Here is a 23,162-nt window from a genome sequence, read left to right on the forward strand (position 1 = left end):
ACTTCAAACTTATCGCTTCATCAAATGAATTCCAGTAATTGGTTAATTTTGTGCTATCTGAGAATTTTTCTTAAAACTATATATTGTTGAATTTCTTTCCTGATAAACTAGAACAACATTTATGAGAGATGAATCACAGGAGATTCACCCCTCGGAAATAGTAACGTTATTCAACTTCACGCTGCCTCGAAATCTCGATTGACAAGAGAAAATACGTAAAACAAAGGGAACCTCACACAGCATCAGATACGCCATTAGCAAACCTGTAAGTTCAAATCATTAAATACCTTAACGATTCAACTCATCGACGTGAACAATAATAGTAGTCAAAACCAGAACCACTAAAAGATCCCAAAAGACGAAACTTTTACCCCATAAACCGAAAACATCAAGAAAAACAAAATGCAAAAGTCGAGAAAAGCGTTTTCTGTGTCAGTGGGATGTTAATTCCACCCGATCTTTCTGTGTTACCATCATAACAAGAAAGAAGAAATTGGCGGACAAGAAGATAGGAAGTCAAATAAAAACAATGGAGCGACGCGAAACAGACTCTTAGGTCGGAACCGAACGGGAAAGGAGGCTAGATTTCAAGAACCTAAAGATCAAAAGGCCGGAAAGAGAACAAGAAAACATTGAAGGACACTGAGAACCCGGAAGGAAGCCTCGGGTTTCAACGGAGTGACGAATCGACGAGCACGCACCGCGGCTTTATGGGAGCGGTGGTTTAGGGTTTCTCCGGGTTTAAAGGTATCAGCTAGGGTTTTAGCCAGTATCCTATGGGCCAACAGCCTATTCACATATTACGATGCGTCCATTGGACGTTGATTGAGACTGGGCCGTATTGGGCCTTTCATATCACTCCTTTTCATGTTGGATATCGCGATAAAAAAATTATAAATAAAAATAATTTTTTTTATAAAAGATAAATGATGAAACGAGAAATCAAGCCCAAGATCCTACGATGTACTACTAAAATTTTTATCAGCTAAGTTAACTGATATTAATATCATACTTGTACAAACCATGATTAAATGAGTTTGGATAAATCACTCTTAAAAAAGAATTATATATATATATATATAGTAGTAGATGAAGAATGATCCAATTAAACTCTAGAAATAAACTCTAGAAATATAAAAATAAAATTTCGATGGTTGAATAAAAATAAACATGCAGAAGGAACATATAATTTAGATGGTTTGTGGAAAGAGATCAAAAAGATGGAAGAACACGACATCTTGTTACAATGATTAACCTTCCAAACCCCTTCAAATTAAAATAATGTGGTACAGGAGGAGATTGCTGCCTCCGTCTTTGTTTTCACCCATTGAAGAAACAGTAGGAACACAAAAAGGGCAAACACCAATAAATGGGAAGTTTTATTCTGTTTTCCTCAACTATATGGTTTTGGGATTGGCCACCAAGAATCGAAGTCAAATGTACAGCTCAACTCCTCTCCCTCAAACTTGAAAACTGAGGGTTACATGGATGTCTAATAATATGTATAACACGCCTTTTTACAAAAGACGATCCAGATAAAAATGCGGCCAGGATTTTTCTTCCAATCCAGGATTTTTCTGATACATTCAATCATCTTCATCATCCTCCTCGGAAGCTTCTTTTAGCCACTGTACCAAATTTGCCAACATTATAACACTGGTATCAAGACTAGTATAATACAAGTAACACGTGATTCTACAAAAATATGAAGTTAGGCAGGAAGAAGAATATAACACTAGAGTTAAAGTGGCAGTGCTCGAGGTTTGTATTATAGAATATGATGTGTAAAAAAGTAATACAAAAATTCATTTGTTTCACTTATGTGCATGTATATGTTAGTGATGCAGTTGCTAGTAGCTTTACCTTAAAACAAAAGTAGAAAACAAAGAAAGACTAGAGGTTGCACATCTACTAAGCATCCTTCGTTTCTTATAACAGCAAATTAGCAATAACATGTCATAGAAGTTATTTGGCAAATATGAAAAATAATGATATATTTCTATATTTTAACAACTAAAAATGAATACGATATTAGTTACTTTTGACCAAAAAAACCATTTAATTCTCTTTCAACTAATTCTAATTAGTCAGGGATCATGTGGCTCAACCAATAAAGTAGCCACCTCAGCCATCGCCTAATGCAATAAACGAATATCATCAGTGACCAAATAATATAATATCTATTAAACAAAAATAGGCTTTCATCTATTTTGTTCTGAAGCTCAAATGTTATCCTCAATGCATACCGTGATAAATCGTTCTGACTGTTTAACAAATATCTTATCAGATTCATCTGCTCCCTCTTTCTCCGATGCCCATGACAGAATTGCATCCTCTGACAGAATGTCCTTCTCATAGAGAGAGCTCAAAATCTATCAAAGGACATAATTTGAGTAAATTAATTCTTCAAGAACATCGGAAAGATTTTCAGAAAAAAAGTCGAGCACCTGAATGAACTCAGTTTTATAAAGAAGCTGTACTTAAAACTAGATTACGAAAACTTATGGGAAGTGCTAATATAAAGAAGCACACTTCTCATTGCCCGAGAACCAAAAAACACAAAGTATTAGTAAGATGACTATTGATACCTCATCTGTTGGAAATAACTCAAAGCACATGCAATAGGTAAATAGAGTATATCCAATATTCCCATTTTGTTGGAACCCATTAAACTTGTCCTCATAACAGGTGCATTTGGTAAACAGAGTATATCCAATCTTCCCCACTTTGTCAGAACTTATTAAAAATGAAAACACTTATTACTAATTTTGATGTATTATCTTTGACATTAGCTTAAGCTCATATAATAGAAACGATGCTCATCTTGCAGCAAAAGTATGTGCATTAATCTTGGAATAGATGTGGTTGGTAAACTTTTCTACTACATCCACCAATATTGAAAGCAACAAAAAAAAGTTAATACAGAAAACATTGCCTTGATGGTCCATAATTCAAAACTGAAGTTGCATGCAAGAATTTAACTGAAATAAAAAATGAAGCCTGAGTAAGAATGAGCATCAAATGTTTTGCTGAAGGAGTTCAACCACTATGAAGTTGCAGCTGGTTATCTTAGCACAAAACATCTCTTGTGACAGCTGATGTTTGCCAACAATTCTTACTTGATGTGCATGAAATAGAGGTTCTAGATCTTATATTAACTTAACTATGTGATGATCAAAATAACTAGGTAGTTCAAAGTCCTACGACATCATCCAAATGTTCCTAACAAATCAGTTAATAAATGTGGTTTAAAAATTTACACTCAATGTATCCAGATTCATTAATGCTTTATTTTTTATGTACCAACCACCTACCTTGAGGTTATAAATGTACTGTTCTCAATATAATTTTACAATATTTACTAGTTCTGGCCAAGCTGTAACTTACTGTTGAAAACAAAGGAGAGAACTCTGTGGCGATCTCCAAGCATATCTCTTCAAACTTCAAAATTATTTCAATCTGCAATAACACTATGTTGAAATATCAATGTAGTTTAACAAATCTTAAGCCAACAAAACATTTACAAAGCTGATAAGTATGGTAACATGATTTTCAATTTGACAGTGACTTCATCAGGTTTTTCAAGGAACCCAAATTTATAGAGATATCTATGCAATATTGTCCTCCAACGAATTACAAGAGTACATTCATTATGAGGACATTGCAAAAAGAACTAGGAAAATGATAAAGACCATGCTTCAGAAGTGCAACAGACCAGACTGATTCCAGAACTTTCTTCTGGATGTCAACTGATCTATACATGCTATTGAATTTTAAAAGAAAACTTTCTTAGAGATCCTTGTTATAGAAATAAAGAACGTCAGCACAAGAAAACACCATCAAGGGTATCTATTTGAATTTCACAAGGAAAAAAGAATAGTAGCTCAAAAATGTAATTATTGGAAAAAGACAAAAAAAGAAAGAAATAGTGGATTACTCATCACCATACAGATGGCATATGCATAAATCACAAACATTCTGAGATACTAGAATCTAAAATTTATTTCTCGTATTGGGTTATACCATGTTATACTAGTTAAACATGATGCGAATTGCAAGCAAAATGATACCTATTGATGCGCACCATTAAATATATCCTATATAAATGAATCTCATGCACGAAACTCCGGCTAATATGGGATCTAGGGTTGAACAATGTATGCAACCAGCAGCCTTATCTCTATATATTCAGAATGCATTTAATATTCTTCATTTCCTGGAAGTTCCATTATGCAATGAACCACTGACTCTTTTTTAATGCAGAAGTAATTAAATAATTTGATGCATTCCAACTAATAGTGTCTACAAACAATGCAGAAGTATGGCACTATCTATGGTGTTATCTAATTCATGAATAGTAACCCGCTAGCAGTGTTTTTATAGAGGATAAAGTATATGCCAGTAAAACCTGAAAAGAGATTTAAACTTCAATAGCAGATGACAGCAGTATTCTACTAAAAATATAAGTTGCATTACACTCGATGGTGTAAGACAAATTGATACATGCCTAAAGTGTTGAATGTACTTTTCTAATATTCAAAGCCATCATAATCTGATGAGAAATCTAAAGCTATATTTATTTAACTGGAACCTTAAAATAACACGGGCTACAAGATTGTTTCCCATGGAGATAATGATATAAACCAAGGATCGAAATATCGTACCGTACCGAAGTTTCAACATTCGCTCGGTACAACGCTCGGTATATATATATTAATTAATATATATATATATATAAAAGAGTATATATATATATATATATATATATATATATTCAGTCCGATAATGGGCGGTTCGTGTATCGGTCAACTGATGGACCGGTACATACCGCCCGGTACAGACGGTATTATTCGAAACTACATACCTTGATATAAATCATTAAGTTGAAGGAACATCCCACGTCTGTCATGTTTAAAAATGCAAGCAACTTGACAATTATGTATCAAGCTAAATGTACATAGTGACAACAAACAAATTTCCAATATATAGGTTATCTGCAGTTTGACTATCTGGAAAGTGGACAAGAAGTTCCAATATCATGTTGATTAATAGATAGCAGTTATGAGACTGGTCCAATGTAATTGCAAAAAAAAAAATATCCAACCGACAAACGTCTGGTCCATTATGTCAAGCATTGCACAATAACCTACAATAGATTTAAAAAGGATCTTAATCACAAATTATCTATGAAATACCTCCTCATCGACACTTTTGAGATAATGCTTCAAAATATCCTTCCACCTGTTGATCTCTTTTGCAGTATTCTGATACAACTCACCTTAGCATCAATACAGCTAACCCGGTGTCAATCAAGATTTTAAATTTTCAAAAAAGAAAAAATATTAAATCATAAAAAATCCAATGAACAAATTTTCAATTAACAATATATATGTCTGCATTTCTGCAATATGCAAGTAGGCTTATCTAAGAACTTGAGAAAGCACACTTCATGCAGAAGTAACACAGTTTTTTTTTCAAGACTTTAAAAAGGAAAATGCAATCAATGGTGATTCCACAAGATATCAAGAAGCAAAAGTTCCTACTTGGCATGAAAGTTAGGAAAACCCCACTTTGACATTGTGCTCAGCTTCTCTCTCTTCAAAACAAAAGATTCAAAGAAAGACATGTTTTGACAGTCAACTTTCGATGCAGCTAATGTTCTTTCTTCTGTCCCAAGAAAAAGTTACTTGTACTATATCCATACTATACTGCTAGAAGACCTTATCATGAAAAGTCACCAAAAACTACTCTTCCACCACAACTACCTATCAGCGCTTGTGATCGATGCAAATTTTATTGTACTAGACACTAAAATGGGATCAAGTAAATTGCTTTCTTCTTTAAATATGAGCATCAATTATCAAGGCAAGTAATTGACCTCAACTCTAACCTCTGAAATGATACTTTCTTCTTTAATAATGAAGTGAATGTCAACTTCATTTATGTGGTCACAAACATTTCCGTGAAAAGTTCATACTGTGGCCTATAGTGAAATTCCAGAAATACACAGTTCAAGACCAACAACACCACCATTCTTGTGGTTTATTACCATGAGACATTTAATACAGCTGATAAATTAACATCCACACTATACAATTTTTACAACGGGACTAATATTCATTTGATGACAATTCATCTAAACCTCTTCATCCATGATGACTGAAGAATGGTAGTAATTATATTTTTTAGAGAGAGACATATACAAGTAGAGTTGGCAAAAGCTACAGCTACTAAAGAAAGAACAACAAATCAACAGTCAAATTTTAATTAATGGATTCAAATCATTTCCATAAACCTCAAATGCAGCTTTGCATCATGCACAATAGAAGAAATTCCCTGAATGCTTCTTCATAATTAATCTTTCATTCTTTTGCCTGTCTCTTAAAAAAATATAGCAGACCTTTTAAAGGGACCAGAACTAGCAAAACTTGCCAATTTAATTACTTGTGTCAGTAAATACAAGAGAATTCTAAATACCAAGGCATCGGAAGGCGGCGTGCTTAAAGTTATTGACATACTCCTGCAACATAGAAATGTCAGTCCTTGCACCCTCTTAATTTTCCAACCTAATTATAGATTACCCCCATTGGTGGAATACATGCCCAAGCCAATGAAAACTAAACAAAAAAATGCATGCCCAAGCCAATAAAAACAAAATAAAAGAATGCATGCCCAAGCCAGCCCCTACCTTCAACTTAGCCAGTGGTGTAATACATGGCCAGTGACTACTGCAGACCAAACACATAAATGGCAGCAGTAGTTAGCAAACCCACATCCTCACAACTGTCTGCTCGTACTTGGTTTAGAACAGTCAGTACAACATCAATTTGCAATCCTTTCCCTTTCCTTGCAACCCAATTCCAGCATGAAATGTGCTCTGATCCTCTCAAACACTTGACTTTGAGCTTAGAGTAGATGAGCTAAGTTTTGCAGGTGGATGCTGATGTCTCGTGGAGAAAAGTTCTAGCGCTTCCCAAACTTGAGGTGAGATTAGAGTTGTGATAGTGGAGGTTGCAAATCTTGTATCGAACAAGAAGAAATTTTTGTTACTGTGCTTCTCGGGGTTATGTAAGTTCATGTGAAATAAGTTTATAGAAAAAGGTTTAAATTTCTAATAGCAAAATGATGGAGGACTTGAGACGAAAGCGAAAAGGTTCCATCAACCAAACATTTAATCCAATTTTAACATCATCAACAAAAATAATGCTTGATAAAAAAAGAAAAACAACTCTAGCTACACAAGAAACATGGAGAAACAGATAAACTACCAATTACAAAGTTGTTATACCAGTATATAAATTTATTTCCACTTCCTAGACTGTTCCAACAAATTATGAATCCAATAGGGATCTATATCAAGATTTTAGTAACTGAAAATAACTCAAGAACATTCTGACTTGATATAAATGCTTACCATTAGAAGAATGAGGAGCTTCTAGACCCAACTTTATTACAGACAAGAACAATGCCCCAGCACAATCAGCATGTGATTTATTGCAAGATAACCTGAATATTACAGAGAAATTTATCAGACAGATAGCTCAACAAAGAAAAATAGTATTAATGTATGGAAAACAGCACTATTCACGGACAAGTCTAGCATTCGCTAAACTTTCTTTAAAAAATATACTGAAATTTTTTAAGAAAACAAAGTTACATCAAATACAATTCATTCTGTCAGTCTTATTCATGATAATGGAAAAACATTTTCCTAGTGACATAAAAATGTTTCTCTATTTCAGAAATATTTATAGGATGATCCTACAAATTTTTGTCTTGTTAGCTTTACATTCTCAACCTTTTCTAACCCCATCACTTGCCTTATTAATGAAAAATGATAATACCTTAAAAAAAATCTGTTAAGTAAAGAATGAAAATCATAATTTAGAGTATAAAACAGCAAAATCATGGTTAACAAACATTACAGTGACACTTAATCAGTTAATTGATAAATAAAATACCTGAGTGAATTTATCTCTAAAATCACATTCTCTTGGTTCACTCCTGTAAGTGCCCGTTGAAAAGTTGCTTCTACCTGTGGTTAAACAAAATGAATGGAAGTAGTTCCAACTAAAAAGGTATAATCCCAAGGACACTTTCATTTATTACCTCCTTATCAAAATCAGCAGAATCTCCGTAATCCGTCCCATCAGCATCATCATCACCAGTAATTTCCGAGTCAGGTCGCAACTCTCCAGAAACTGGAGTACTATTAACTTCCTGATATGACACATCAGGATCCTCATAATCATCATGAGATAACTCTGCCAACTTTGATGCAGGGATTGGAGCAACTGAGTGTCTCCATTCATCATCATTGCCTCCTTCGAAGGAACACCATATGTAACCAACCCCCGAAATACCAACCTAAGCAACAAGATGGAAAAACTAACTGAGAGCAGCAACTTGAAGTTTTAATGTAACTATTAGGACAGCGAATAGGAACCAAAAGCAAAACCAGATATTAGCTTTTGCAGAATATAAGAGCAAATATCTCAAAATGGTATAACACTACAATCACCACAAATGATACCTAAATTCTGAATTATGCTGTAGAAACCACAGTTCTGTTAGGGTCATCGTGTCCTTTCATAGCTGTTAATAATGTTCTTTCAATTTCCATCTTGTTCTCCCAGAACATCTAGTCGAATCAACTTATTTACCTAATAGGCACAATTGAAGGTCTTATTCAAACTTCAATGACAATATTGTTTTCTTGTCCTTGATTGGCTTCACTACCTCTAAATTAACATGAATCGGTCATTTATGTATCTTATATAGTAATGCTCCATTTTAACATTCTTAAGTGTCAAGCAGCACCACTTTAAACTTTTTTTTAAGTTTCTATTCCTGAATATCTAAGTTCTTGATACACAAAGGATTCTAACCGACATTCATCATATATGAGCTGATCATACAGCAACGAGATATAATAATAACTAAAGTTTAATCTATTTAACCAAAAAGATTTCATGTGAAACCCTATTCCTACTTGGTTTAGAATCCCCAAGTTTAAAGTTTATCGCCGCTCCACTCTTCTCAAACAAAACTATGTCATCATTAAGCAACATATACCATGGAAGGACATCCCAATTATACATAATATGTTCATCCATTATAAGCAAATGGCAATAACTTCTGATCCTCAATGAGATCTTATAGTGATATGAGACTCAGTAAATACAATGTCCATCATGTCTTTTAATTACATAAAAATTATTTATTAGAAAACCTTTTTCTTTCTGAAACCCACTGACTTTTATATTTAGAATTTTATCATAAGATTTTTCCAAATAGATAGAATTTATATGCAAACCCAGCTTCTCTCTCAAGTCTTTCGTTAACGGTCAAAAGCAAAATAGTTCATTTTTGGTAAATCACCCTGGAAAACATTAATTATTAATTATAAGGGATTAAGGTAATCTCAGTAACTGCTAAATTTAAATGACATAGAGGTCCAAAGAAAATGCCAAGATAAACTAGATCAAATAAAAACAAAAGGATTTAGCATACCTCAGAGAGGCCAGAGTTCTCTGTCACTGAATAATCTGAGCTTAGTTCTGCATTTCTAGTGCTGATCATACTAGTAATTGCTGCAAAATATCATTGTAGAAAGTTACATTAGGGTTTTGCAAGAACTGATACATAATTTATAAATTGAAAATATAGCTGAAACTAATAAGCTCTTATTTAGTAATAAGCCACAGAGCCTGATAGCCTTACAAACAATGGTAAAGGTAAAAAATAATGGGATTAAGAACATAAAAGACAAGGTTAAAGAAAAAGTAAGACATGTGAATGGCTACTTATTATCCCAGTTCTGCATAAATACCATAAACAAAATGTACCAGCATCATATCTTAAAAAGTTCTAAAATTAAAAATCATCAATATTATGTTTCTCCTATATTACCACCATTAAAAATTTGCTAAAAGAAACCACTGTCAAACACCTGAGGTTTTGCTAAGAGCTCTTAAGAAAATTCTTAGTTACAAAATATCTATTGGTAAAAGAGAAGTAAAATGTTGGAGGCAAGGAAGGTAAATATTGCTACTCGTCCCTATGAGACATTCCAGTCAAAGCACATTGGAAGGAGTTAAGTGGTTGAGTTTTCGAAGGAGTTAAGTAGTTAAGCAAATATAGGAAGACTATATTTGTATATGGAAGGATTTTTTTTCCCAAAATGCCGCTACTCAGTTGAAATTACTAACAAGAAAATATGATGGATAACTAGGTATACAACATGTTTCTGTAGCTCTGTGCTAGTTTCAACTGATAAGTTGTACTGTCGCTTGCTAACTCAAGGATTAAATTATCACAAGCATAGAGATATTACATGGACTTTCTATAACTCCACTATTTGCATCGGCATACTCAAGTTCTTCATCACTATCTTGTATGGAAGGTTGAGGAAGTAAAGAAACTTTCGAATAAGCCGGAATTGTTATTTGTTGCCCAACTTCTACCTGAAGGAGAAAAAGTGAATAAATTGAGCAGATAAACAACACACAAGTTTAAAGTTAAGTAACACAATGAAATTGTAGCAACAACCAGAATTATATGTAATATACCATAAAAAAAGGTGAAGACAAAAGAAATTGTTCATGACATGTTGAAAAGAACAGTGATTTTGATTTCTGACATCAACTCTCAATATGTGGATAAAACAATAGCAGTATAATGATACTCTCCAACGTGTCTTTAATCAATACTTCATTAGAAGTAATTTAGCAACATCTGCATAACCCAAGAATCTAAATACATGACAAAGCAGCCAAACAACCTATCCATAATTGTTTTTCTCTATCAATTAGACTTCATTGATAATCCAACTGATTTGCAATTAAAATTCAAATCCAGACGCAACCTAAATGTGGGACAACAGCTATCAGCTGCCATACAAGGCCAATCTACTAGCATATATTTCATAGTTCTTATGATGCAATACATGGATATATTGTTGTCCTAGGATAGGAATGTACAAGTCTGACCCAAGGCACATCTGGATCACTGACACAAATTTGTAAACATGGTGAGACATCCTATATTAAATTGACCAAGAAAGCATCTTTATCATGTACAATTCAGATCTCAATATGCTCTAATGAATGCACAGCACAATAGTTTACACTTCAATATGACAAGTTCATTTTACCATATAATTTACAGTAAAGTAGAGAACATACTTATGAAGAAACTGTCACAAATGCAATTCTAATTATCTTATTGTGAAATCTGTCTTACCTTTTGTTTAAAAGCTTATGGTGTGCTCTTATTCAACTTACGGTGTCCTATAGACAAATTTGAGGACTATAGTTTCAGGCACTAAATAACCTAATTTCTAGTAAAACCTATTAAAAGCTAGAGATTCCACCTTTTTAAGTCCTGCATAACTACAGTTTTGAACCATGCTAAAGCATCAAGCCAAACTCAATACTAAATCAGACCCAAGACATCTGTTACGGTCTCCTATACTTCATATTTTAACCATGAAGCTGAAATCCTGGGATGGCAATGCCATGTGAATGTAGATCCCAAGCTGTTCTTCTTCCTCATGAACAGTGTTACATAAATTAGATAAAGGATTTCGGTTTCATCATGTCCTATTATACATACTAAGCAAAATGCTCTGTAACCTAATTAATTGACCTTTATTTACAAGTGATTTCTGCATGACTACAATATCTAGCCATCTTAAGCTAGTTAAGAGCAACTTATAGTAAGGCCTTGTTCATGGTTCCAGAATTTAACCTTTACAGCTATGACAAGCCATCACCAATGGCACCTATGCAATCAAACGGCTCTCTCATCCTCCTCTTCTTCTCTCCCTCTTCCTCGACCTCAAGCAACCACCTAATTGAGATCTTTTTTACTTAACATCAGTATCTACTCTCTTTTTGAAGCCAATGTATGCCCACATATGCATGATGGCATATCAGCCCAGCTGTCAATTGGTACATGCACATACCTCGAAAGTTAAGATTTATCATCTGAGGTACAAGTCTTGCGTCTCTCATCTGGTAAGTGGCAAACCATTTGTTTTCTTTTAAGATTGGATAGTTACATGCTTTTTTACAGGTTGTAAGCTCCTGCAATAGCAGTACTACTCTTTCCGTCTCATCACACTAGACTAACTATAAATTAAGTGGCCACAACTGCTTAGGACTGGAATCTGTAAGGGCTAAGCAAAAAAGAAAAATGGATTTCAGACCCAAAAAAACATTGTTGTACCTGGAAGAATTATTTATATTTGTTTTATGTACAAACATGTCACTTAGTCTAAAAGGTAGGCTTAATAGGATTAGGAACAACTAAGACTGAAATAACAAACATCTGAAATCCCTAGTTAAGGTTTTCCTTTTAGTTTCAAACGTGACTTTGCTACTAAAAACAAACATTTAGTATCTGAAATATTTTCGTTTGTCATTTCTTCTAGAAAAGAATTATGTTTGTCAATTTACTAATGTCAACCATTTCAATCATATCGTGACTTCATATATTCCACTATCAATGCATTGCTGCATCAGATTAAACTTGGATGCTTCAAGTTCGATACTTTTAAGTTCCCCCCACAATTGAAAAGCAAATACTGTGAAGAGAAAAAAGGAGAATATGATCATTAAGCTCCATGTTATCATACTTCGCCCACATAGTTCAAAGGAACAATCACACTTTCAAAGTCTAAGCAATGAATCCATGCTGCATAAAATAATTTTACACTTAGTTTGTCTTTGATAACAATAGTTGCATCTCGCTAATGCATAAGAAAATATATCTTAGGGATGTTTAACAAAATGCATTTATTATTATATTTCCACAAAGCAAGTATGAAATTTCAAGTAAATTGTCCTAAAATGAAACAACTTTAGCATTTGATAGCATGTAACCATGCAAAGGTCTGAAATGTTCATATGCAGGGTGTAGGCATGAAATTGCACACAAACACATTACAGAAAGTAAACTTCCATTGGGGACAAATGCCTGAATGTATCTTATGAAGGGCATGTAACAGCTGTACACAATTCCAAGTTTCTGACTTCTGCAGGGGCATGTATGAAAAGTCCACTACGACATATTTCCTAGCTATTAAGTAATAAAAACTTGTGATGAACTAAAGAAACTTCTTTAAGTTATCTTCATTTATTAAAAAATAAGCAATACTACTTTCACCAAATAAATTATCAACTTAAAAAAGATAATATATTCCAGAATGAAAGGATTTGCAATGACTTCAAACATCATTTACCTTGAACGACAATATGACACCAGGTTCCAAGACTACCCCTGTCCTTAAATGAACACCATCACAAACTATAGCATGATTTAGTTTACAGTCGTCTTCAATGATGACATTATTCCAAATGTAACAACCATGGACAGATACATTGCGGCCAATGGTACATTCCTGACCAATAACTGAGTTAGATATCACACTATGGTCCCCAATGGTACTTCCACTTCCAATCAAGGTAACAGCACCAATTTGTGCAGAACGTGATTGGACAACATCTGCAAAAAAGCATAATATGTCAACCAAAAAGAAAATATCTCTAATTTCCATCAGCATGAAGCATCATTTGTGCATGCAAGTAGAAGAAAAGATGATAATTAACTACCCAGTTCAACCATTTTGTATATTGAATTGAGTGAAAATCAACCAAAAAAAAGTCAGTGATAATTGATTAGCCCATTCAACGTTTTTCATATATTTAAATGAGGGAAAAACAGGGCAAAAAAAACAAAAATCTCAATGATTGTCTGAAACTAATCAGGAACCAACTGGAACTCATAGAAGTACAATAGGTTGCTCAGATATTGGTCACGGCAAAAATCTAACAGGATTCTCTGAAACTAATCAGGAATCAGCTGGAATTTGTTGGAAGTAGGATAGGTTGCCCAGATATTGGTTGTGATCAATTAGGACTGATAGCAACTAGTAAGATCCTAATCAAATACTGATTTCAACTTGATAACTCAACATTTTGTTGTTGTTAGAGGGAGCACGAAGGCTTGCGAGGAATTATCCGCTTTGGGTGAGCCCGCATGAATTTGCCCTTCCAGGATGAGCCCCAAAAGACGCCTCTGAGGGTAAGAGTGATACTAGAGGCTTATAAATCCATGGTTCCCCTACTCAACCAATGTGGGACTAAATGTCGTCATCCGTGCCCCACTAATAGAGGACTTGAGGGCTCATAGCCTTCATTCTGATAAGTCAACATTTTGTCGTCATTGGTGCGAGCACAAGGGCTCACGAGGAATTGTCCGCTCTGGGTGAGCCTGCACAGTTTTGACCTTTCAGGGTGAGCCCCAAAAAGCATCTTTAATGGTAAGGGTGATGCTAGAGGCTTATAAGCCCTTGGTTCCCCTGTTCCTCAACCAATGTAGGACTAAATGGCCTTATCAATGTCCTCCAGTAGGAGGAGCCGAGGGCTCATGGTCCTCCTTCTAACACTATTCTAATAAGTCAACATTTTGTCATTATTGGTGCGAGTACGAAGGCTCACGAGGAATTGTCCGCTTTTAGTGAGCCCGCACGGTTTTGCCCTTTTGGGGTAAGCCCCAAAAGACGCCTTTGAGGGTAAGGGTGGTGTTAGAGGCTTATAAACCCTTTGTTCTCCTGCTCCTCAACCAATGTCCCATATTTAGTCTCACATTGGTTGAGGAATAGGGGAACCAAGGATTTATAAGCCTCTAACATCACTCTTACCCTCAGAGGTGCCTTTTGGGGCTCACACTAAAAAAGTAAAACCGTGCGGACTCACCCAAAGCAGACAATTCCTCACAAACGTTCATGCTCGCACCAATGACAACAAAATGTTGACATATCAGAATGGCACTAGAGGGAGGGCCATGAATTCTCACACCCCTACTGGGGGGGGGGGTGGGGTGGGGGGGCACTGATAAGGACATTTAGTCCCACATTGGTAGATGAGTAGGAAAACCAAGGGCTTATAAGCCTTTAACATCACGCTTACCCTCAAATGCGTCTTTTGGGACTTACCCCGAAAGGGCAAAATCGTGCGGGCTCACCCAAAGCGAACAATTCCCCACAAGCCTTCATGCTCGTACCAATGACTTATCACAACTGATCAATACTGATCTTTTCTCCAGTTTAATATTTAATCCAATTTAGCCAGAACAACAAATTGACTATCTACATCTGGCAAAGAGAACGATCGCACAAAGTAAGTCACACGTATAGTTTTTCTTTTCTTTTTAGTTCATTGTTCACAAATTCCTTGTCTTTGATAGGTTCTTTCTCACCTTTCATTCCTTTTTTTTTCCCTTTTAATCCAATATCAAGGCTGTTCAGCAAACCAGCATGTTGTGTTATACCCAACAAATCATGTCAGTCCATTAGGCAAACACCATGATGCCAATAATCGAAGATTAAAACCCAATAAATGTCATAAAACATGCATCCATCTTGGAAACAAAAAATGATTAACTACAACAAAAATATTATTTTAAAGCTTAAAAATATTAATGCCTAGAAAAAGGACCTGAAAAATTAACATGGTCTTAAGTATTCTGTTGGAACCTCAAACCCATTAAGATATGAGTAGCCAGCTCCTGTACTTGCCTGATAAAATGTGGCAAGCATTCATGCCAACAAGGACATGGGAGTCGGAACTGGTTAGTGGCAAGCATGACTGTCATCACATCTTCATCAACAATGGTACCACAAGATATCATTTTCTTGTCAACTCAAGGGGAACTCAAAGGTAAATGTGCAGTGTGAGTCAGCTTCTTTCCTCAATGAAACAAGTTCAATGATCAACCACACTTAAGAGTCAATTAGTTTCGTCACTGAGATGAAATGTTCCATTACATAAGGGATCGAACATCCTATAACAAAACCTTGGCTCCAAATAAGGATAATATATAACAAATCATCTTAGATAATTAAGACAAGTACAGTGAAAATCCTTATGTTTACTATTAAGATATCATAACTTAATTTAACAAAAGTTTAGAATAAAAATAAAGAACACAGTCCGGATTAAGAAAAGGACATAATTGCCATAGATCATACATATGAAGAGAGTATCCTGATGAAGCTAAATGGGAAAATGATAAAAAGAACGTGTAGCTATCGCAAACAGTTGGATAAAAGTCTTCTTGTAGTTATTGCATCATGTTTTTGTAGATAGGTAATCATCTTCAGCGAACATCATGGATTAGATACTCTCCTATGTTTAACAATCAAGGAGCCCAGAATGGTTAGCTGAAGGTGAAAAAGGTTTGAGAAGTAATTTAACATTAGCCTTTTTAGAGCATAAGGTCATCCTCAAGCAAGCATACAGGCATGCTGATTGAATGAACTGTAAGGGGCAAAGAGTCATTAACATGATTAGGGATTAGTTAGACATGATCATTTTAGCAACAGAAGCAATAAAGAAACAGATGCATCAGTGTTTTTAAAAAGCGCTACGCGCCAAAAGGTGCCAAGATCCCAAAATACTCGAGACATTTCAGAATATTAAAATTTAAAATATATATTATGATCGATAAATATGATCATGAAAATAACAATGACATATCAAATTGAATCATATACAGTACCAAATTACATTATCCATCTTCTAATAACAAAAACGGTAAAATAATAAAGTTTAACATCAAATTTAATGAAATATGATAAATAGGGTTCTACTGATGGAGACCTATGCTAAACAGTATTTTCAATATGGTGCTAAACAGTTCTAACTCCAAACAAAGTAACAGTGCACCTCCTCAATATGGTGTAGCAAATTAATCAAAATGAAAAAGAATAGACTTGGAAGAGAAGTAACTGATGGCTGTGGAGGAAAAAGAGGGTGGCAGACAAAATTGCAGACAAAGGCGACGGTGCTTCACTGAAGCACCCCGCTCAAGCGCCTTTTGAAAACACAGAGAAGTATACAATTGTTGAGAAGAATGTCTTATTTAATCTCATTTTCTCAATTCTCATGTCTTAATCCTCAACACATCAGTAACTTTTGATAATAAAGGAAAAGATCCATACGAAAGAATTGGCTTAAACAGTGTCCACCATAAGGTGCAGATATTTCTAAGAATCAACCTCATCACAATGATTGATGGTGAGTTATAGAAACATATCTTCCGTCTTGATTGACAAGATCCCAAGTGATAAATCTCCATAAACATTTGCTCTTTGAAGGTCTAGAATCTTTTAATCAAAGTGATGGAATTCTTATAGTTACAACTAGTGTGTTGGGCATTCAATATATCAACCAACCCACACTAACATCCATTTATCCAAATGCAGCAAGGAAAAAAGTGGAATTCAAGACAAGATTACCGTATGAGAAAAAGAGAAGACAATGAACAACATAATTTTAACTGGTGTTGTCGCTTACCCAATGCTTTGAAAACTCCCTGTCTATCAAGCTTCATATTTGAGCAACACCCAAAGTACCTAACATTTGGTACCAAAGGGTACGTCCAACTTTGCATTATGTCTTTAGTAACCGTGCCATAACTCCTGAAGTTATCTATTCTTGCTGCATAACTTGAATGAATTTCATGGGTAAAAATCTTATATCCCATTATCTGAAAAAAAAATCAAAAGAGAAGGCAAAACAAGTAAGCTAATGTTAAGGTTAATGAGTACGATATTCATAACACTATCAGCAACAACACATTACTTCCAGTTGGAGTTATTAGGTTCAGCTCACCAACATATTAAGCCAATGTCAAGCAATCATTCCCTACTCTATAGGCAGATAATATTTCTATAAGTAACATAATGACATGAGCTTCACAACAAACATAAAATTAATTATTTTGCTAAACATAAACATAAAATGTAAGGTGAATATATAAATGCCAAGATTTTTCAACTAATAGAATGTAAAGGGGGAGAGAGAGAACTGTTATGAAATGTAAAATTTGAGAGAAATCTGGAACAGAAGAAAAAAGATCATACATAGTTAACTAATGTACACAATGGTTTAATGACAAAGGTCCAACATCCTACATCCATAGTAATAATGTTCTCATATGATGATGTGAATGACATGCATCTACATGTTTAAAATTTCCATTCAATAGTTTGTTCCCAAAATAAGCCTGAGAAATACAAGGATGTGAGTGTAAGTGGAAATGCAAGCCAAACAAACTTAATGAACAAAATTTAAAAATATGCAATATTAATTGCATCATGGATCAAAGGTGACCATTCGAAGATGGATGTGAAGAAGCTACCACCATATGAGTTATATTCAAGGATATACAATTTCATGCAAAATAGGAAATTGTGGTTACTGGTTTCTAAAGATTTGTTAGAATCATCTCAAAGAGATAATTTGAATAACTGCCCTCTGATCTCAAAGACATTACTGATCACATCAAGACAATTCAGAAATGTCAAAAGATATTGTCTCAAGTAACTACGAATAATCCATACAAGTGAACAGCTTAAAAAAAGACATCATAAACTCAAAATAATTTGATGAGGATAGTAGATACAAGAAAAAATTGGACGATTCTCAAATCGATAAGATCACTTGGATATCTGACTTATATAACCAACCTTAGCAATCTCTGTACTCTTCTTTCATTTTAACTCCCTTCCATACTTCACATTCAATGTCTAGATTTCTTGAAAACCTAAACAATTACCCAGCCCTCTGTTCAAGAGCAACTTCCTTTATTGAGCCAATCTAAGTAAATGATTTTCAATCTAGTTGAGGTGGCTGCGATCTAGATTATTGCTACTCTATCTAGCCATTGCAAGATATCTGACAGAATGCAATGCTCACCTCGCAAAACCTTATATGTTCTTTCTCCAAAGAAAAAGCAACAAACAAGTTCCGAAAATTAAGAATTACCAGCATTTGATCTTTCAAATCCCTTTCAACTTTGATAACTAATAAACCATCAAGAAAGTAACTGTAACTGAACCTCAATTTTACAACAAAGGTCCATTTAGAAATCAAAAACCTGAAGATACCTGTATATTAAAGACCTATTTCGATTGCCAGGGCCACGTAACCACTTGTAGAGGAGACATTCTTTTTTACTTTCAAGGATCTTGGGAAAAGCTTAAAGTTATATATATATATATATATATATATATATATATATATATATATATATATATATATATATATATATATATGTATAGCAAGTCTATGTTTCATGGCATCTTATTATTCTTTCCAAAAGCCTGATGCTTTGTTCAATCTAATACTTTGTACCACTCAATGAATCATTGTAGTCAGATAACAAACCAAACAAAGCTTGTGAGATAAAGCATTTATTTATTTCATTTTAAAGCTTTATTCATGTTACAAATTCTTAACTCTGTTCCTTTCATAAGGTCTTGGTTGCTGCTTTTTTAATCATTGAAAGTGTACTGCTGCTTCTTCCAGTTCTAGATTCACGAAGAAAGAATGAGTCAATTAAAAAATAGAACCAGTGCGCAAAGATCTCGTTGTGGTCATTAGGTTTTCTATAACAGTTCTTGATTGAAAAAAATACACCGAACTCTTCCAAAGTCCTCAGATAAACTAAGAAATGTGTCAACCAACATCAAGCAAACCAAGATGTATCCAATTGATGATATGCGTGTGACGTGATCCTGTGTTCTAAATGATTATTTCACCCTATATAAGCATCCATCTTTTCTAAGTTTTGCAAAGTGATGCAGAAGTCCTATAAAGCATAAGAGGCTATTCTCCATCTGCTCATCTATAAAGCATAAGAGGCAATTCTCATCAATGGATAAGAAATCCGAAGTACAAAAACATACTGCATAGTTGCAAAAATAATATACAACTTGTGCAAAACTATCAGTCATTTCTCTTAGCATATTAACCAACACAATTAAATGGATATGCACGAAAACAGAAGAATGATATTTTAGGCAAAAGATACTGCTATTCCATAAGGTGGTAATGCTATAAACATAACTAAGAACTTCCGGAAGTCCACCAACAAAAGACAAAAAAATTGGATGTATCCATCTTTGACACCATATCAATGATCGAAAAATCAAAGTTATAATTACCAAAGGTCTGAACTTGAAATGGAGAATATCTCAAAAAATTTCAAAGGTCGCATGTCAAGAATTCAATCAGACCTTCTCTATACCAGATACCAAATCAGGAAACAATCAAGATTCATTTGCCTTGACAAATATAGTATAAGTTGAAACATTCAATTACAAATATGGATATAAGTGCAAAAATGTGGACAAAAATTATAGAACATACTAAAAGAAATTTGAAATTGTGAAAAATAATATAAGATGTAGCATGTATTTCACGCTATGTGCACAAAATATGGATCCTAAAAACAGCAAAAGAATATGAAAAGATTTGTCTCACATCATCAACGAGCAAACCCTTGACGAAATGACGGCGAAGATGTTGATAATCAAAATTATCCATAAAAAGACTGAGGACTTCAGGAGAGCAGATATCTATGTAGCAATCCTGAAAAAGAAGACATTTAATCACTTAAAAATGTGTTGCGACTAAAAAATTTCAACAATTTTTAGCACATTATCTAGGCATGCCTATTATGTGTCAAGGAAAATTCTCTTAGATGCCTCAGACAAGGCTCATGATGCTCACTGAGGTGTGCCTTAGGTGACCGTCTCTTTAGTATTGGAAACCATTTTATTAGTCCTGTCGTCTTTATGAACCATGAGATTCATATCAAGTTATCAAGCAACTAAATTTGTTGATACCCTATAACAATTTTGCTGATTAAAAAAGGAAAAATATCAAACAATAAAGTTCAGCGAAAAGGAACAGAATACTGAACAATTGAGTTCTAACATAAAAGTTTATCATGCTTTTTTTTTCCCTCTACTCCTTTCTATGTTTGTTTATTTCCCTTCCTCGATTACTTTTCTTCACTTTCTCCATTGCTCTCCATCTTCTCTTCTTCTTTACCACCTTTATGTCATCGTTTTTAAAGATGGGCATGATTCTCTATCCGTTAGCCTAGTGAGCTGAATTTTTTTCCTTTTAGCATGTTAATGAATAGTAATAATATTTCAATTGTACATTAATATCATCTTCAAAATATTCTTCATTAGTCATGATGTGTTCCTTACTACCCGCCACCAATGGTACAATCTCCACCTATCACCAATATTCAAAACCTTGAAAGAAATGCAACAATGTTACAACTATCTGCCTCTCTGCAGAATGTGGCTGCTAAAGGAAATGCACTACAGATTTATCATTAAAAAAGATACATTGGCATTCAGTATCAAGTCTTCCAAAGCCTGGTTCGTCTTACAGGGTGTACTAATCAGTTGTTGGTGCGATATGTACCGAACCATAACGATGTACCAACACACGGTACGGTGGACTGCACCGACAAACCGATATGTACCACCCATACCAGGCCCTAGTCGGACCAGTACGTACCACCCGTACTGAGTAGTACGTTGTGGCACGATAAACCTTGTTCCAAAGTACGATGCAAAGTCTTTTTCGTATATTTTGGTTCAGAAGACCATAAAGTCCATGCAGTCTTCCATCAAGATTACCTATATGACAACCAATAAAGTCAAAAAAAGACGTGCAAAAAGTAAAGAAGCAAGTTGTAACTTAAAGTACCTGCTTATCATTATGCATATAGAAAGCAGGACTATCTGCTAGCAAAATTTTATCAAGAGAAATAATCCGCTGGGAAGGGTCTGCCTTGTCCTCATAGAAAAGAAGCTCTTTTGTCTCAGGATCAAAAGCCATTATAACCTCATCAGTGCCAAGTCGAGTTTGATGTGTTACATTTGAAGGCTTAGAGTGTTTGATAACCATGGTCATAATAGCAAGTGGATCTTTTTTCCTTCTTTCCTTGTGCTCATGGAGGGCTTGAGCTAAACTCATGTTGCTAACAGTATCCCCACTAATGAGAACAAAATCTCCACGTATCTTCAGGGAAAACAAAAGGCAACCAGTAAGATAAATGGAAACCTCAAATTAACATTACGCTAGGACATATGACTTTAAGAACAAATAGTAACGAAAGAAAAAGTAATTACCAATATAAATTATGGTGGATAATATAATTAACATCTTTTAAGAAATAGCATAGACAATAGAAGTACGTAAAACGAAGAAAAAAATAGATTGTCACATTCCAAACAAAATTATCAGCAGCAGCTTTCATAAATGCTTTTATGATTTTGACATCCTAAGTAGTGTGCCAACTACTACTGACATTTTGTCCAATGATATCCATGCAACATCTGTGTTCATCGCAAGTCTCCTTCATGTGCCATGAAAGCTATAGGACAAGCTGCATTACTATCATCATAAAGTCTCCATGTAAAATGACATTCTTTAAGGTTATTTTCACTTCTCACGGCCTTATTGCATCCCTTCTAGTCTAATACTGCCACAGAGTATATTACAACTATCCTGAAGATGACAAACTTCTAATCTCAAAGTAACAGGCATACCTTCCCATGCAAGTAGCTCATGGAAGAAAATCAACAGAAGAAAAACATATAATTACACATATATACATGCAAGCAATCTTTTTTATCTTTAATTGCATTTCACTAAAGCCACAGAAGAAAAACAAAGCAGAATTCGATTGAGAACCGTTGGTGAACAAGCTACAACAACACGTCTACACAAAAACCTAGCAATAACTTACCACGGATTTTTCATAAATCACACGGAGCGCATCTCCAGCGCTAATGGCGTCATGTGACTCGATCGTGGTGACGGAGAGTCTGGCCGCGGGGTTGGTCCACTCGGACTGATTCAAGTACTGCTTCACCTGCTGAGAGTGGGCGCAGCAGAAGACGAAGACCTCCTCGACCCCGACGGACTCGAGCCAGGCGAGGGTGTACTCGATCATCGGGACGTTCACCAACGGCAAGAGCACCTCCAAAGGGCCGGTTCAAGAATCAGATCAGCGTACAAGAAAAACCCTAGGAAGGTGGGAGGACCGTATAACCGAGAATTACGAATACCTTGGGGCGCTCAAGGGTGATAGGCCGGAACTTTAGGTTAAAGCTGTCGGCGAGGAGGACGGCCTGGAGGGGTACGCGGGCGACCACCTCCGGATCGTCGGCGGAGGAGGAGGCGCCGCGCTGCCCTCTCTTCTGCGCCATGAGGGCCGCTGTTAGCGCCGCCGCGAGAGGGGGGGGGGGGGAGGGGGAGGAGGAGAAAAGGGGGAATCGC

The 23,162-nt window shown here is 35.1% G+C and overlaps 1 protein-coding gene across 2 annotated transcripts; it reads right to left on the reverse strand.

Annotated features, from left to right (window-relative positions):
• Window positions 1–1,238: 1,238 nt before the first annotated feature.
• Window positions 1,239–23,136, reverse strand: LOC103977481 (uncharacterized). Of its 2 annotated transcripts, XM_009393004.3 has the most exons (15): window positions 22,952–23,135; window positions 22,630–22,863; window positions 21,585–21,899; window positions 20,337–20,444; window positions 17,364–17,556; window positions 13,247–13,509; window positions 10,337–10,466; window positions 9,514–9,593; window positions 8,110–8,367; window positions 7,962–8,035; window positions 7,415–7,506; window positions 5,196–5,278; window positions 3,388–3,459; window positions 2,247–2,372; window positions 1,239–1,628 (listed from the first exon to the last, which is right to left on the reverse strand). In XM_009393004.3, exons 1-15 carry the CDS (start codon window positions 23,090–23,092, stop codon window positions 1,587–1,589), a joined length of 2,211 nt encoding a protein of 736 aa, XP_009391279.2. In that variant the 5' UTR covers window positions 23,093–23,135; the 3' UTR covers window positions 1,239–1,586. The 2 variants fall into 2 exon arrangements, with proteins under 2 accessions (XP_009391279.2, XP_018679611.2); XM_018824066.2 differs by lacking the exons at window positions 1,239–1,628; window positions 2,247–2,372; window positions 3,388–3,459 and having other exon boundaries at window positions 5,253–5,294; window positions 22,952–23,136.
• Between the last annotated feature and the right edge of the window lie 26 nt (window positions 23,137–23,162).

Source organism: Musa acuminata, chromosome BXJ3-3, assembly GCF_036884655.1.
Source record: "Musa acuminata AAA Group cultivar baxijiao chromosome BXJ3-3, Cavendish_Baxijiao_AAA, whole genome shotgun sequence".
Lineage (NCBI taxonomy): Eukaryota > Viridiplantae > Streptophyta > Magnoliopsida > Zingiberales > Musaceae > Musa > Musa acuminata.

What these genes read in the sequence shown, in the direction of transcription:
- LOC103977481 (XM_009393004.3), bottom strand. Translation starts at nt 23,092, where the DNA reads ATGGCGCAGAAGAGAGGGCAGCGCGGCGCCTCCTCCTCCGCCGACGAT. An exon ending in TGATTTATGAAAAATCCGTG is followed by an intron (nt 21,900 to 22,629) that starts GTAAGTTATTGC and finishes TTTTCCCTGAAG; the next exon opens with ATACGTGGAGATTTTGTTCT. An exon ending in TCAAAAGTGTCGATGAGGAG is followed by an intron (nt 3,460 to 5,195) that starts GTATTTCATAGA and finishes GTGTTATTGCAG; the next exon opens with ATTGAAATAATTTTGAAGTT.